At 37.2% G+C, this 18077-nt stretch overlaps 1 protein-coding gene across 1 annotated transcript in view; it reads right to left on the bottom strand.

Annotated features, from left to right (window-relative positions):
- TLN2 (talin 2) overlaps window positions 1-18077 on the bottom strand; it is a 219549-nt gene that overhangs the window by 34089 nt on the left and 167383 nt on the right. The window contains exons 42-49 of the mRNA XM_062583331.1: window positions 14452-14598; window positions 13533-13634; window positions 11447-11566; window positions 9319-9465; window positions 6794-6960; window positions 5079-5262; window positions 2921-3046; window positions 1353-1469 (exon numbers count right to left, since the gene is read on the bottom strand). Coding sequence (XP_062439315.1) covers window positions 1353-1469; window positions 2921-3046; window positions 5079-5262; window positions 6794-6960; window positions 9319-9465; window positions 11447-11566; window positions 13533-13634; window positions 14452-14598 — 1110 coding nt within the window. The remainder of the gene's footprint in view (window positions 1-1352; window positions 1470-2920; window positions 3047-5078; window positions 5263-6793; window positions 6961-9318; window positions 9466-11446; window positions 11567-13532; window positions 13635-14451; window positions 14599-18077) is intronic.

The following is an 18077-nucleotide window of genomic DNA, read 5'->3' as shown; positions in this document are numbered from 1 at the left end:
GTCTCTTAATCTGTACTTAATCTCTCTTAGAAACCTAAAGATATAATTGTGCAGGGTGAATCATGTGAAGAAACAGACATTTCAAATTATCTGACAACGTACACCACTTCCGAACACCAGAACACATTAACTGCTGTAAGATACAGATAACAAGAGCTGGTTAACCTTACTTTTAAGCTCAAATTTCCTTCACCAAAGCTTTATTCTGTATTTACTTGCCATTCTTTTACCTCGCAGGAGTATTTCAGAGTGCACAATTAATCCTGACAGATTTCTCCACTACACATAGTGCAAGCAATGCTTTGGGAGCATTTCTTCATCTGCTTAAGCAGGCTTCATCTCCTCAAGCAGGCTAGTTTAGTTTTGTTTAGCTAGCCAGGTCTTCATGCAGATGCACATCAATACCATGCACTAAAAATAGTGCAGAGCTTTCTGGATCACGTACTAAATCTGGAGATTTTACTACTTACAGATCCTACGTGAAATCCCAGTAATTATGTACAAATGTTTATTTTGGTATATTTTTAATAAAAATTCTTTTCTTCCTTCACTCAATGAAAAATAAATATTCTACAGAGAGTGCTTGATAAGGCAAAACCGTGTCAGCATAGTTAAGAAGATAAAAATTCTCAATCCACAGACTATACAACAAAGTATTTTCTGATGAAGACTGTCTATGCATCTTTTACTAAAATTTATTTTATGCAAAGCAAAGGAAAAAAAACAGGCTTCTTCATGTACTCACAAGTATTAATTTATGTCACTGACTAGCATACTTGGAAAACACCAACTGAAAGCAGCAGCTGCTCTATCTTAGAGATGAAAAACCCAATACTCAAGGCCTAACATCTAATCTGGGAGAAGACTCCATGCTGTTTTTAATTCCTGCTCAGACAAAATATTAGATATGAGGTTATTTATCACTGGTAATACAATTTCATAGGAAAGAAAAAATAAAAATAAGCTTAAATTGCAGGTGCAGTAAGGCTTTGATGCTGAGGAGACATTTCCAAAGCCAGGATCAATAAAAAGTGAATAGCATTTGACTCAGAAAATAATATCAGTAGCAACAGTTTAAAGTCTAAAGAACAAAGAACCAGATGCTTCCAGATTTTTACATGAAGGAAGCATCTCAAATCTCAAAGTAGGGATTGGTGACATCTGAAATTAGACAGGCTTAACTGACATGTAATTGTACTTCCAGAGCTGATTTACAACAGGTGGTAGGGACCAAATTGCATGTAAGTCATTATAGGGCAGAAAAACATAGCCTGAGAAGTCCCTGGGCAGCCTAGCTTTATTTTAAGAGTATACTTTCAAAAGCTGCCGTATATGACTAGTCTGCTCTTTACCGTGAGTTCCTGTTTGATGTACTCAATTGTGGCCTCCAGAGCTCTTGTCCCTCGAGTTGCTTCATCTTCTACTGCTTTAACTGTCTTCAAAAGTGATGTTACATTTGTTACCATAACCTGAAAAAGAAAGAGGCTAAGTCAAATTCCTTCCTCCCGTTTTTTCAGATAGGGTGGTTTAAAGCAAGGCAAAGCAAGCAATCTAATATTAATACTTTTAATATGGACCAAGAGGCTTCATAGACAGTACTGATTATGATTTCTCCTGTTGGTCACAGTTTTTGGAAGCTCCCTATGAGTTAGAGGAATGCAGCACAACTTATTGCAGACTGGTGACATCTTAAATGCAAGTGTCCTGGCAAAGATTTTACAAAAATGTAAACTTTACATTCATTCAGATTAATTATCTTAGCATCTTTTCTTCCCACTCATTTAACACTGTAACTAGAAAGAAATGTGAATCCAGCTATACTATTTATTATGTTTATGAGATTTATCCATTACATTCCCTGCAATCAGAAAAACAACTGAATACACACTACCCTCAAACCCAATTCAGAGACAGTATCAGTGCTGTTGTCCCTATTAACAAACCCGGTAGTTTGGATGCAGAATAATTCAATTCTTCTTTATGATCACTACACCCTTCCCACAGCCCAGCATGCTGACATACAAGCAACGCCTTATCAGCACACTGGAGTTCCTCAGAATTTAAAAAAGACAGAAAGGCCAGCTTCCTGACAATCAGGACTGAAAACACAGATAAACCTTCAAAGCAGGAAACGCAAAAAAGCAACTAGTTTTCTTGATGAGATCATTTTCTTGGGTCTTTTTTAAGGAGTGCCTTTACAGTGCACTGCTCTCATCGGCTCCAGAAGCAGCAGAGGCACAGGTACTTCAAAGTAGGCAACAGACACAGGCGTGCAGTACCTTGCTGCCAAGCAGAAAGATGAAAACCACTATGACACACTCGTAACGGGAGAGCGCAAAGGTAATGCTGCCTAAATCTCCACATAAGAGAAGATTTTGTAGATACTAAACTTCAAGATGCTCGTGAGGCAAATGTCATAACATATCTCAGACACAGGGAAATTAAAGCACAAAGAGGTATCACAGCAAATGTGGTGGAATCAGTGCGAGATTTGAGCTCAGACACTTATGTACTTGGAAACACCTTCTAGGAGAAAGCAATCATAAGTGTATGATAACCTGCTGTAGAATACAGAACTCAACCTTTTTCTTTCTTTTTTTTTTCCTTCAATCTAAGCAACACAACATGCTTCGCCTGAGCACGAGAGCACACCCTTAGAGATATAGGCTTGTAAAAGAAGGAAGGTTCTCTTCAGAAAGATTGAAACTTTCACCAAAACCAAAAAAGTCACACTACAGCCTAAAAATCCCAGAGTTTTATTGGAAACTCAATTGCCTCTTACTACCTAGCTCTATCATCCCAGGATGCTAACGAAAAATAGATTTCAGTGAACGAAAAATTGCTGAAATCCAAGCTTTAGATGTTTAGCAATAGTGATTCTACAATTACTTTCAAATAAAATTTAAGACTAAACTTTTACCTTGGCAGCTCCCTTCAGCTGGTACATAGATGGATCATCTGCTGGTTTGCTGGCAGCTCCTTTGGTAGCACCAATGAGATCAGAAAGGGCCTTTGCAACATCCTTAATAGCATTGATCAGGACAACCTACGGGAAGGAGAAACACAGAGGTGAGGCTCAGTCCAGAGAAGGAAGCGTAGATGCAAACATGGTTTTTACAGAACTCCGAAGCAAAACTCTGTACTGGTAGGTAAAGATTAAATGATATACAAATACCATCACCTTCTACCCCAGTAAAACATGCCATATTCTGCAAAACGAAGAGCTATGTTTATAACTGTAGTATTTCAGACACTGGTCAGAAATTTCCTGTGAATAAACTCAAATGTTGATTGCAGGTGGGAGCTTGCTCCTATGAGCGTCCCTTAAAGGAGGATATTCTTCTCAATGTTCAATACCATTGAATGGAAGAGGGATGACAGCAAAAAAAGACTGATTACGGCTTACAGTCTGATTCCAGTGTTTGCTAACAGCTGTGAAATTAGATCAAGTGTACTTGCTGCCTGTTAAGGGACACTTTTGTGCAGGGAAAAAGATGCTGAAGCTCTGTAAGAGACCCTACAGAATTAAATGCAGAATAACTTGCTTGGCATTAGTCAAATACAGAGATATTGTCTCCTAAATCCAAGATCAAAGAAAGAGACAATTCCTAGACAAAATATAGATACTACCACAGCCTCCTTGATTATTTTAGTGTATTACTGGAATAATTCTTTACACCAAATCCTTCTCCTTTGTCCTTTCTAATAATGGAAGGTCAGACATTTAAATATCTTGCTAGAATTCAGCAATACTCAAACTGTTCATTAAAAAATATTACATATACATGAAAAATGTAAAAGCTCAGAAAAAAGAAAAAAACCATGTGGAACAACCACTTGCAAAACCTGCATCTCTGCAGCATAAAGAAAGAAAAAGAAAGAGAACACAGCTTAGTTTCAGCCTGTCTGTACTTCACTAACTTGCACAGAAGTAAAATCTTTGCTTTTCCCAAGAATTTAATTGCTTAACTGCCTGCACTGCACAGCACAGCAATAGCAACTTGCACGGCAAGCCATCTGAAGCTTTACCTCACCATATAAAAAAAGTTTTGCTTTCAATGGAAAAACAACGCGATGATATTTCATGTTAACCTAATAGAAGCGATCCATTTAAGATACACAATGTGTCTACTACATCAGCTGAACCTTCTCTGAACCTGATTTCAGAATATTACAAAGCAGCAATATAAAATTTCTTCAAATAAATACTCCTGCACAATAAGCCTTCATTCCAAGTATTGTATTCTCAGCTTTTACATAGGGAGAAAATACAATGAGTGATAAATGTTTCCATTTTTTAAGGAAATCTTTCCATTGAAGAAAGAAAAAATAGCAGGGTTTTGCAGCAGAGGAATATCTTTGAAGTTCATGCAAGAATCATGTAAGTCAAACAAAACAGGATACATGACACTTTCAGTGCCTCTGATTTTTTTTAATGAATTTGATTAATATGGGCACATCTGCAACATGCTTGTCAACCTCCATTTCACCAAGATCCAAACAAGAAACGAAAGTAGTATGTGACATAATCCACACTGAAACCTTAAATTACTGAGTTAAATTAAAAACAATTAAAATATAGCTACAGAAGCCCAAGAGCTTCCTGACCTATAAAAATAACAACTGGGCTGTGCCCTGTGTGTAAGGTAAATGAACAACTTTTAACTGATGCAATCTTTTTACTAAAAAATATTTTTTAAAAGGATGAATCAGAGCCCCTGAGTTAGTTAAAAAGCAACAAAAAACACCCCTCCGCCCCCCCCCACACACTTTGCCAAAAGCATCCCAGCATCAGCACACCTATGAAATACATGGAAAAAGCTTATACAGTGGCTAGTCTTGTTCCACTCAATGTGTTAGGGCTCTTGACTGTATTCAAAAAAAAAAAAAAAAAAAAAAAACATATATACATATACATATATATATGTATATACACACACATACATATACACACACACACACAAATATAGAGCAATGCCTGACTTAACCCTGAAAAAATCCCAGAGAAGATGAACTCTACTGTGTTGTTTCGAAGTACAAGTCCTACAAAATCTTAAAAAAATCTTAAAACATCTCACCTGTGTTTCAGGATCATCTGATCCCAAGCTGGCTGCTCCCAGTTTTACTACTTCTGCAAGCTGGGTGATGGTATTAGCTGATGACTGAGCTGCTTGGGCCAGTTTGTCCTGACTTGAGGCAGCCCCTGATACCAGCAATTTGGTATCTTCAACTAAAGCTTTTGCTGTTTTCAGGATATTTTCCCTGTAAGGGAAAAGAAGAAGCAAAGAGTGGAAAAAGAGAAGAGGAAAAAATGTGTTTTTCAATGTTATTCTGACTAAGAGTTACATAAAAGAGCTGATATAAGTCATCATTCCAGTGTCTACTCATGATAATCTTAGTACCACAAGTAAAGTTGCAATTAAAAAAAGATTCCAACCATTTTAAAACAGTTGCCTTATGCTTTGTGCTGTAAATATAAAAAGATATACGGTAGTTCCGTAAAATAACCTCCTCTTGAAAAGAAATACCAAGACAGGTCAATAGAAGTAGAGCACACTGGATTTTTAACATACAAAGATAAAATCTGGCAATGCTGCAAGGAAACTAACAGTTGTCAAATGTCCACCTTAACAAGTGTATTGTATGGAAAATAAAATTATTAAAAGAAAATCTATACCAAAAGACATGGCATTCACCACTGATCAAACCCACTACATTTTCTATTGTTGTTTGTTTGAAGTAAATGATATAAAAGATACTTATAATTCACGGTTCTTTAAAAGATGCAACCATATAGGTTTAGCTCAGTTTGTTAGAGCATGGTGCTAAAAATGCCAAGGTTGCGGGTTCAATCCCTGTACGGGCCACTTGTTTGAGGGTTGGACTAGATGATCTCCGGAGGTCCCTTCCAACCTTACCAATTCTACAATTCTATGATTTGGGGTCAGTCTTCAACATCTGCCTATAAAGCAACTAATAAACTCATTAACCTGATAAGATTAAAGCAAACAAGTCCCAACTTGAACTCTGCATAATAGCAGCAACTTGCATATCACTGCATCTTTCCTATTCCTTGAGCAATGGAAAGGTGGAAACTAAATGCTGGTCAAGCAACAACCATGTCAGCCAGTTAGACAACTAAGCAGTATTTCAATGTCTTTACTACGAAACACTGGGTTTTACTACAAAGGAAGCAACAGTCAGATGCTGCAGATCTCAATATTCTTAAAAATGCTGTGGAAATATTACATTCCAGATGCTACTACAAGAAAAAACTGTGTTCTTTCTCCTGAAGGAGAAAATGTGTGGTGTATGTATAGCCATTTCTAGCACTCTTGTCCACACAGTGTTAACTATAAACATTGCTTAGTAACACAAGCAGTCAATGAAAAACAACTCTTGGAAAAAAAGTGTATTAAAGATTAATTAAAGATTGAAGACTCTTCAGTGTCATAGACAGCTAAGTTTCCCTACTGGAATGAAAGCACAGTGTAGCCTATGCAACAAAGTGTCCTGACTAAAAACACCCCCCACCCCCAATATTGCTACGGGGTCTTCTGTTGAAGTTCTCGGCACATATTCTTTAGCTAAAATTCCTCCTTCACATAAATAACCAAAGTGAAGTTTGTTATTCTCTACTGATACTCCACTGCCTCATCTCGCTTCATTCCTGGAAATTTAGAAAGATTCCCAGGACAACAAAGCTGAAAATGTATCCCCACGTGCCTTTCCTTTCGCCAGTTCCCCTGTTCCCCTGTACACATGCTCAACCATCTTTTCCAGTTACACTGACCTGTGGTCTGCAAATGATTCATTGTTCTCAGCATTAAGGGTTCCAGCAGTAGCAAACATGATAGTGGTGTCCAGATCTGCAATTATCCCAGACACAGCACTAGCTGCAGTAATACAGGCCTGTGTACCTTTGTTTCCTGCTTGAAGGGCAGATAAAACTAAGGAAACCTGGAAACAACATAAAGCAACAAGGTGGCCATTACAATAAAGCCCCATTATCCGCTGTTGAATTAAGCTAGTTCTTGCAATGTAAATTTGTAGTGAAAATAAGTGAAACTCATTTTGCAGTCTTATTTTTGCAAACTTTAATAAACCTCTTTCCCCTTTCCCTTGCTTGCTTTGTTTGTGCATTAGTCATTTTGATTATTTTTTCCATAGTAGGAAGCCTGCTATTGGCATTTGTCATTCATGCAAGGGCAGACATAGTACAAAATAAATGAGCAGATCAAAGCCTTAACTATATCTGCTCTGAGTATAAATAATGACATTCCACAATCAATAATATAAGCGCTCATTTTCCACGTATGAAAAGAAAAGCTTCTCCAGGTACAACAAATAAGAGTTCCAATTATCTTGCAACACTGTATAGTCAATAGGGACCTGGCTGCATTTACTTCAGTGTCAAAATTACTTTTTCATCATTTCTGGCACTGCTTGGTAACACAACCATAAAGATGAAAAACTTTGGGATTCAATGCTATCACACAGATAATATTAAAGGAGATGCATCTCTATGGGCTGATGTTACATAACTCATACGGTCCTGCTACTGAGGTGAGGCGAGATTTCTCCTTTTAATAAATGTCCATCTTGCAGGAAACGTGACAACGACACAACGGCCCAGAGCTGACGTCTCTTGCTGTACACTGCCACATGGCAGGGCTACGATGTTATGGCACTGCCGTCCTCCGCTTCCCCCTTAGGGAATGGTCCCTGAAAGCCAGCTACCAGCTACCAACGAACTGCACCGAAATGATACTTTAGATCAAATGCAATCTATACGCACACAAAACCACAGCGATACCATACTTGATATCTCCAGTACTCTCAGAAGGCAGCAGGGAGAAGCTGGGAATTTCAGCTACCCACCTAGAAGAGTACTCTGCAGGAACTGTCAATGAGCGACAGGTGAGGGGGGCAATGAAACAGGTGAATAATAGACACGAGGAGCTAGACAGGGTTAAGGAAAGAGGACAAGAATACATGTTTTTGTTCCTTAGGCCAGTTAGCAGTCTGGACCCAGATTACCTCAAGACTGCCTCAGATTAAGGGGTACTAGAGCTAGCATTTCTAGTCTTCAGAAGGAAGGAAGCTCCCTCTTTACCACCAGATGAAACACCAGTTAGAACTTCCCTGAAATACAGTCACACACAACGCAGTGAACTTCTGTCATGGCAGACGTCAGCAACAAAATACATTAATAGCTCAAGCAAACACCCAGGAATCATGCATTAAATTATCTTGATATCAACTGTAATACCAGACAAACAGAAGGTATATACTCTCTGAAGCCAAGTACTAAAATACTATTGTATCGAAAAAAACATACAAAGATAACTTCACATCTATCAACATTTTTGACCACTATGAAAGCTATAACTCTCCATTTCATCCAATTAACATTCTGTTTATAAGCTCTGCAGCTTGGATGCCAGCCTCATGCCATACTACAATCCTAAATAAGATTTTTGCAAAAAAGGATCCACATGTGCAGATATGTATTATAATCTCAAATACAACAACTCTTCCTGATGGTCTATTCAGATTCAAACTTCTCCCTGGACAGCTTCCTCGATTTACTAACGTTGTTATCAGCTTTAACACTTAAGATACAGCCTGCCCCTGCATAAGCTTAGGATTGCTGATACTCCTGGGTCATGGTATGGTAAAACACAGTTGTACAGCTAACAGCACATTAACACAAGCTGAGAAAGGAATATCTAGTGAAACCTAAATGGAACTGACATTTGACTTTTAATTGGCATGGCCAGCAGAAGGGAGAGAAGCCATCAAGAAGGCATACCAAAGGCAAGCTACACCGTTCAGAATGCATCTGTTTCAAAAGACCAGGAAAAGCCAGACAACTCGAATGTGCGGATCTAAGTGGGTTATCATGAAAGGGAGGATGTTGCCACATGAAATGATGTGTCTTCAATCAACCTCAGCATGGTAACTATGGCCATTACATGGACATACTATTTTCCAGGGAGTGCCTCATAAGGTAATATTACCATCTTATTTCTCAGGGATCGGCTTTGGACTAGACTCCCTCTATCAGCCCAAAGCTTTGTTACAAGACATGAAAAAGAAAGGACTAGCCTAGTGTATGAACCAGTGACTGTACTATATACAAAAGTAAAAAATTACTGTAATTCAGCTGGTATAATTCTGGTACTGTAGTATAATGCAAAATACAAAAAAAAAAGGGGGGGGGGAAGAATCTGACCCATACAATTTGACTAATTTACTTCCCGGAGGAGTTTGGTGGACAGACACTACTGTGTGACAACACATGGGGCATCTCACCTTTTCAGTCACAGCACGAGCACATTCTATCAACTCCCTTTTGGTGTAACTGTCTGTAGGACAAATCTGGAGGGCTCCAGCTTTTTGTACAAGGAAAATACAGCCGTGACCAAGATCCTGCACCCGAGTCCTGATCTGGAACCCTATCTAGACGGTAAAGAAGTAAAGGGGAGAAAGAAGTAAAAGCAAAGTGAGTAAACAAATACAATGTTGGTTTCAAGGTATTTAGGATGGGTAAAAAGCATGTGTCTGTTTCTATATTACTCAAATGGAATTGAAGAGTACATGACTTGGTTCATTTTTTGCTGAATATCGCACAAATTTTCAGTTTTCCAGAACTGACCACGTACATGTGAAACACTGTAATCTGATAAAGGCTTCCCTCACAGCTTCTGGTTTATTATTAATCTTACAATGTAAGCTGCGTGGTCCCTGTTCACAGATGTGTGCTAGTTTCAGTACCTGTACTAGTTCTAGTGCCTGCATGTACTTAGGCAAATTTTTTGTTTGAATCAACAAGGAAGCAGGAATCACAGCCATTAGTTCCACAAATGAAATTATTTCTACTTGAAGCAGAAACTCACATGCATGAAGGGTCATTCTATTTAACAATATCAAGCTGAACACAAGCCATTGCTTTTCATTTAGCTACTGGGTATCAAGACATTTAAAACACTCAAATGATCTTTCAGTGGTGAAATGTAATTACTATGTGAAAAAAATTCTTTGAAAGTCATTTGTCTGGATAATCTCATACATCTGGTGATGGTGAGCTACCTCCCTCACCCTAATTCACCAAAGCTTTGTTATGTTCCATAACCACAATAATTTAATTAAAAGAAGAGAGAGTGTTTATTTAATTCTGCTCAGAGCAAAACTGTAGCACCTACTGCAATTGGTTAATACACTCGAGACAAATAGCATGTATTCCTCAATTAACATGAAGAGCTTAAACTGTGTGTTGGGGGGAAACCTATATACTCTGATACTAAGATATGAAAGATGCCTAGACAGCAAAAGACAACTTTGCTGCTACTGTCTGCATCTCACTTTCAGGACAAGAAGTTATACAAAAAATCTCTTGTAGGTAAGAAAAAAAAAGTGTATCTGTAATTCATCAAGCCAAATGAAACTTCAGGAAAATACAATATATAGAGCTTTGCATGTTGCCTGTAAGTGATATCCCCAAGACATTTTGGAGATTCTTTCCTGGTCAACTGTTGAGCTGTCAACTGTTTAAGGTGTTTATGCCTTAAGTTGAATTGAGTTTTTCATTGCAGGCTTCTATTCTTTAATCAGATAATTCTTAAAACAAGGCTTATAGCATGAAAATTGATACTTGTACAGCAAAATTTTATGATTCATGGAAATCCTAGCAGAAAACTTATTTCCTAGATAATTTCCATGCATCAAGAACAATAGAAGGAGACAGAGAAACAGAAGCTATATCTATTGAAAGTTTTAAATGCTCACTGAAAACATCGTATAGTAACATCTAATTCCTGTCCTTATCCACTCATGTGCAAGAAATGATTTCATGCCATTTTGAAAAGATGTATAGTTTTGCTACACCAACTGCTCCATTCACATGCTTTATGCATTAAGCTGTGTTTTAACTGAAAACACAGAACTGAAGAGAAGAATCTGTATAGCCAAATTGCACCTCCAACTTTGACTTGGATCACAGCATGGTTTCAAATAAAGCAACATTAGGCCAATTAGAATTCCTCTGAAAAACACATGTGTTGTCCTGTCCCACATTTCTAGCAGGAATGGGGCAGATGTAGTGCATCCTTCCACATATCAGTCAGAGCACACATGCTACAGACACCTCTTGCATACAAATAAGTGCCTAGCAACACAAGGGCAGTTTTCCTGCCTGGAAAAACATTTACTGCGTTTGTTTTAGAATCACCTCAGATACATTTGAGAGAAAACACATTACCGCATGGTTCCAAAACAGTTATCTCTTTGACCATGCAAGACATGTATCAGACCTAGGCTACAGCGCCGTGCGGCAAATCTCCCTTGATACTTTGCTCTGTGTTTACTTTACTCCCCAGGGTAAAGGAACACCCATGTTGACACCACTGTGTATGTAGAACAAAGAGGTCTAAGAATTGCAGACCTCCTCTGGTTCAGCTGTAGCTGCAGCCATTCGGCCCTGGAGAGCCAAATGCCCATAGTCACTGGTCATTTGTGATGCAAGTCCTCCCAACTCTTCGGGGTTAGTAACCGACTTAGTCATCTGAAAAAAGAACACAGGCAAAAGAAAAAGAAAATGACAGGCACAAAAGTGACTTGTTAATTCACTCCAGCCTAGAAGCACTCATTTTTTTTTTGGCCACACTGATGAAATGGGAAAAAAACACTTGCTTTTTAAGGGATCTGTCTCCCAACAAAAATTCCATAAGCAAACTCGAGCAAACATGCTTTATAAGAGTCATGATAACCAGGCACTCGCAGAACATATGGAGTAATCGAAGGGGAGCAGTTAGAGCTGGTAATTCACTCTTTAACACAGTGGGGGAATAGGTCAGTTACAGAGTTACTCAGATTGGAGAAGAAAGCAAGTCTTGTCTTTCACAGCCACCCTTTCATTTTGTCAAAGGTATCTGTGTCAGTCTCAGCTGGTATGACACGGAAATGGAAAAATACTCAGGATCAATACAGAACATATCTGATCTTTTATAAAGACATGGGAAGGAGGGCAAAGAAGAAATAGCCAGAACTACACAAAATGCCTTGGCAGAATGTCAGTATAAGAAACAATCTCTAGGAAAATCTACCTTTTAAATAAAGCTATGTCTTCTTTACCCAATTTATGTTAGCAAAATTCATGACATTCCATCTTCGGAGCAAAGCTAGTTTTGGACTAATTCCTACTGTTTGCAAATAAGCTATAATACCTCAGATTACAGCCTCATCAATCTTTCTTGACTGCAACACAAAATTTTTAGGCACATCTCCATAGGAAATTCTTTTATCTAATATACAAGTGAGTTTCTCCCTTATTCCTCTGAAAAAAAAAAACCCATTCAAACCACTCTCCCTCAAACTCCTCAAAACTCAGATAATCTTAGACCTCACTGAAACAAGACAGACTTGATTAAGCAGGTTTCCTCTTTTTTTTTTTTTTAATCCAGCTGAATTACAGAAATCCAAGAAAATAGAAATTTGACCTTTTGATTCAATTTTACAACTATTAGAGTGGTCTCATAAAAATCTGATCTCAGTTAAACAAGAAGCATATAGTGTGAAGGGCTAATCTAAACAATAAACATAGGACAAGATTTTAGTGACAATTCAAAAGGCTGATCAAAATGTGTTGGAATATTTTCCTTCTATTTCTCATTAAAAAAAGCCAAATAAAAAGTATTTGAGCTTACATTTCACTATACACATATTATGCTAGAGAGCTAAAATCACCGCCAATTTCCAAGTTAGGTATCTTTTCATTAAAATAACAGAAACTTGGTCAGACAGCTTTTAAGTAGTTCTAGCAGAATGCTTCATAAGGCAGCTAATGAAATGAGTCAATTGGCCTTTTCCCAATCTTTAGAGTATTCTATTATAAAATATTCTGGCAGAGACAAACCTTGTTTCAAACAGAACCAGGTTTCAGGTCAAATCAAACTTCTTACAAAGGAGGAGGGATTATAAACTCCATTAAAACTTAAAACAGAAATCTGTCTCCAGGCCTATATTGATGCAGGTGATAAAAGTTACACATTGATGGAATCAAGCACCAAAATCCTAAATTCTCTCCCCCCAAATTAACAACCATTTCTTTTTGCTTCCTCATAATTATTCCTGAGAATCGTAATACCCTATCACAGTAAATCCCACTACCTTCTGTCAAGTAGTGACTTACCTCTTAATGGCCATCCGCTTCCATATTGGTTTTCTTGGACAAAATGACAGATTAGAATACCACTTTTTAAAAAACGAAACAAACAAACGAGGTCTGCAGAATAGCCAGGAGACAATCCAGAGACTCAGCACTCCTCTTCTGGAGGGCGGCTCCTACCATCATACAACTAAGACCCAACAGTTAAATCTACAAACCCATAATCTCTCTTGTTGATTACCACCTGTATAGATAAGCCTACTGGAAACCAATATCACAACATTGTACGTAACACACTGTAAAGCATTTCATTTTCCTTGTGCACACACAACAGCTTTTACTTATCTCTAGCCAAGTATCTTACCATTTCTTGTGCTGTTACAGCGATGGCTTTAGAGTATTTCACCACAGTGGTCTGATAATCAACAAATGTTCCCCTGGGATCTGGAGGTGTACCTTCATCCAGCTTCAAGAAAGAAAAATACGGAAGCAATAACCACCTCTTAATAAATATCATACTTTCCACTAAATATTAAAACTCTATTGCATGTTCATTCTTATAAAACATCTGTAAATGTATAAAATCAGTGCCCCAGCAAGTATGCAAGGGAAAACTCAGAAAAAACTTACCCAGTATCAGCATAAAACTTGTATAGACTTTACAGTGCAGAGTTTTCAAGTTCAAAATTAATTTTTTGTGCAAGTTCAAACCACCTTTTGTACTCTTGCTAATCTAAAAGTCAATGTGCAGGGCTTAATGCTTTAAAAGACAAAAAAATTGAGATATGAAAAGCCAATTTTTTGGTTCAGCATAGCCAATTTGCCTTTTGCAATTGTGCATTTCCAGCACACTACCTCTAAGAAAGTAGCAAAATACTTCAGTCTCTGCCATCTTCCTTCTGGAAACAGTTTGTCCCAAAACAGACCTATTGATCACTTAGAAGACAAATTTAAAAGATAATTAAATATGGTAATAAACCTAGGTTATCTAGGCTTTTAATCTTGCTTTTTCTATTTTTCTTAAATAGCAGTGTATTAATGAATTGAATAATCTTCCAAAATAATTCTACTCACTGGTGCTGTCTATTTGGGTAACAGAAGATCCATCCCACTCACCAGTTTGATTTTGAAATCTGTGCTATTTGTCAAATGCTCTTTAGGTTTACAGTGGAGGTGTGTAATTTATCACATACTGCTACAACGAATCAACACTAGCTCTTTCAGCTGCTACACTGTGGATCAGCTTTCAGATGCAAGGCAAAAAACAATCTATATATACTCACCTTGCTCATTGCCTCTGCTATTGAGTCTACCATACCACCAACCATGCCAACTTCACTGGCAGCTTCGTTTAAGGTAACCATTATGTCATCCACAGCCTCTTTCATCAGCTGAGCTGCCTCTGTGATCGCATCATGCGTATGTGAAGCCTGGAGTGGAGAGAATGGGAAAAGAAAAAAATATTACAAGTTTGTTCTGTGCACAAGTCAACATTTGGTTTGAAAATATTACTAGTTGATGCAACACCTAACAGTAGCTTTGAAAACCTTGTCCAGAATCAACATTGACGGAGAAAAGCTGGCTGAAAAAAGAAATGCAATATTGAACAAAAATTACTTGGGAATTACTTGGGATTAAGACCTTTCCTAGAACAGATTAGGAAAGTGATTAGTGTTTAACAGAAGAAAAAGTTAGGGGGAAGTAAAAAATACACCAGATGGTAAAACAGTCTACTTCTACACCAGAACAAAAGTGCAGAAAATATCTTGTTGCTGTATTTCAGACACACACACTACACAGGCTGTGTATGCAAACTTACCCAATTTGCTTCCTCAGTATGTTTACATGTAAAGACAATGAATATTCCTGAGCTTCAGTAATTTTTAAGCAGGCTACTAAAAACTGCATTGCTAAGGGCCTTGCCATGACTGTAGTATAGGGACCACGGTATAAAATGTATGAGTGTATATATGCACATTTGTGTTATTACGTATGTATACACACCTACACATATATACACACACATCTATAAAGTTAGACTAACGCATAAGCAGAATAGAAGAATCTTTTGCGTATACAGATGTGCAAAATGTCATGCGTAAGTACAACCATCAAAGCATTCTGTAGGAGTTAAGACACTGGGGGGCTTCTTAAATGACCATATTTCTTGATGCAGGTAATCAAAACAGACTTAAATAATCAAAACACTATTCTCATTTGACTTGGAACTACATCAACAAGCCTATTTTGTTATTCATGTGAATCATATAATCAGCAAAAAATGAAAAGCTACCCAGAAAAAAAAAAAGACAACATAAAACAGCAAAATCTTTTCCATTATTACACATTCTATTTTTATAAACAGATTCTTGTGATTAAACTGATGAAATTTTTAGATAATCAGTTATGAACAGCAGAGAACATGGAGCTTTAAGATGAGATCTAAGAAACAACAGCAATTAAAAACTCTGGGTTTGATTTAGCCCAGTTTCACTCCTGTAAATCCAGAAAGTAGATTTTAGTTTGTAGTGTTTCAGATGAGAGAAGGTATAGAATTGACTGTTTTCCAGCTTGAAATACTGTTCGGTTCCGCAGCTAACATTAGAGGGAATCCAATCACTTCCCCACAAAATCCTAATTAGTAATCAGCAGAGATAATCCTAACAGTGTTTGGCTCTTGATTCTGAAAAGACAATGTAAAAACATCCTGGCTAAAGACATTTCAAAAGAAAAGGTCCATCAGAATAATAACCCAACAGCATAACAATTAAAGCCTAGCTGTCTCTTTGTTTATCAACAATTTGTACAGGACCTAAAGGTAATAAATTGTTTCGCTGAACCAACAGAATTCTTCTATTTGTGTCTAAATTGATGCCTTTGGTTTGAAATATTTTCCTTTTTTTATTTAGAAACTAAAAAATCTTTCATTTTTGAGTTCCCAAAAGCTACCACCAGCTCAAAGATACAAACACAAAGCATAAACATAGAATTTTGCATCTTATCTTTCTCTCTTTTATATACAGGTTTTTAACTACTAGAAGAGATGACAGCATTTTTTACATAACCATTAGTGTGGTATACACAGCTCATCATCCCTACAGCCACTGACAGAAAATTTCTTCTCCCTAAAGTTGACGGAAGGTTTTTAGTTTCTTCATTTCCTGAACTCAAGAAGAAAAAGACTGCTGCCAATAGAGAGAAAAAAAAAAAGACCAAATTTTACTATGGAGTTGTTCTGAGAGCACACGTTCTTGCTCAGCTGCTTTGTTAATCCAGTCATGTAAATTTATTTCAATCCTCAATCTCTTCCAATTTTCCCTTCCACTTCCTTCATGTGATTTAGTTATTTTTATAAAATATATATTTATATATTTATATATAAAATTATATATATATATATATATATATATATAAATAATAATAATAAATTTTGAGTACAAAAAAATTCAGGTATCATATAAACAGAGGAAACAATGTCTTGCAGGGATACAAAACAATCATTTCTTATTATTGTATCTGATCCTCATATGTATTTTGTCACACTCATCAGAAAAGATTTTCTGGTCATACATGTCTAGAAATGATATAAACTGGTCCATTCGTTCTAATGCACCGAACTGCAGAGCTGAGGGTAAGCAGGACAAAAGACAAACTATAACAGAGATCTTTCCCTAGATACACACAGACACTTATGTGTCTATGAAGCTCAGGATGAAAATCAATTAAAAAAATTTTAAAATATCTAGTCAACACAAATGCTCATCAATGGTTTTGGAAGAAAGCAAAGTAAGAGAAGTTGAGGCATGCACACAACTAACAGAATATTTAATAAAAAAGTGTAACCCAAACTCCTGCAGAAGAGATTGTCAACAGTCCTTTGTACCCCCTTACTATTACCAAGGATTAGAGATCAAGAGCATCCTGGACTTGCAGTACTGCATTCTACTACATCAGTAACCATATTCTGTTCATTAAGCAAGGGAAAGAGGAAGAGGTGAAATAAATCTATATTTGCTAAGTAACTTGAAGCAATGAGCACTTGCAGTAAGCAACAAGTCATCAGGCAGGTGTATATGCCATCTAGGTTTAAAACAGTAGTTCAGATTGCTGAAATAGTTGTAGATTGCTGAAATCGACATATACGGTGTCAACTATTTTAGATTTCTTCCAAACCTAATGAAGCAGAGAATACCAGAACTCTAAGCAATAACAAGATTACACAAGTGGTCTTGCTCACAGTTCATACTGCCTAAAAACGCACAACAGTTTTGTAGGAACAAGGAATTCTCTGTTCCTGATGTGAACTGATCAGATGTGAAATGCCTGTAGCAGGTAAATATCCCAGAGGCACTATAGTCTGCCAGAGTGTGTAAAACCTCTAATATCAGCATAAAAGGTAATGATCCAAGAGGATCAGAGAGCAGCAAGAACTAGGCCAAATGGTCAAATGAACATATTACACCATTAGAATCTGAAGCATAATTAATTGGCTTGAAAAGGATTTAAAATAAAATTGAAGGGAAGGCAAGATAACTCACCCTTGCTTTCAGAAACTAAAATTTCCTTCTCCCTTCTAACAATACCATCCCTTACATAAAGTATTTGGGTGATGCAAGTAATCTGCTAATTAGAAACTCTGAAAGTGAACATCAGCTATTATGGATGTGCATTTCGTACTAAGCTGGTTTTGATAGGTGCTGCTTCAAATCTTTGCTTTAAATAAATCTTTGTCTACATAAATTAGTAGGTGCAGAATTTGCAGAACTGAGACTACCGTGGCAACTTAGATTTCCCACATTATTTTCTTCAACCTCAGTTGCACAGCCTTATGCCATCTCTGCTGTATCCCTCCTACTTCACACTCTCAAAAGAGCAAATAAAGAAACAAGTGTTAGGATTTCAGTGGTGC

The sequence above is a fragment of the Rhea pennata genome, chromosome 10 (genome assembly GCF_028389875.1).
Source record: "Rhea pennata isolate bPtePen1 chromosome 10, bPtePen1.pri, whole genome shotgun sequence".
NCBI classification, from domain to species: Eukaryota; Metazoa; Chordata; class Aves; order Rheiformes; family Rheidae; genus Rhea; species Rhea pennata.
The sequence above is the reverse complement of the archived record's forward strand: the minus strand, read 5'-3'. Positions and strand labels throughout refer to the sequence as shown.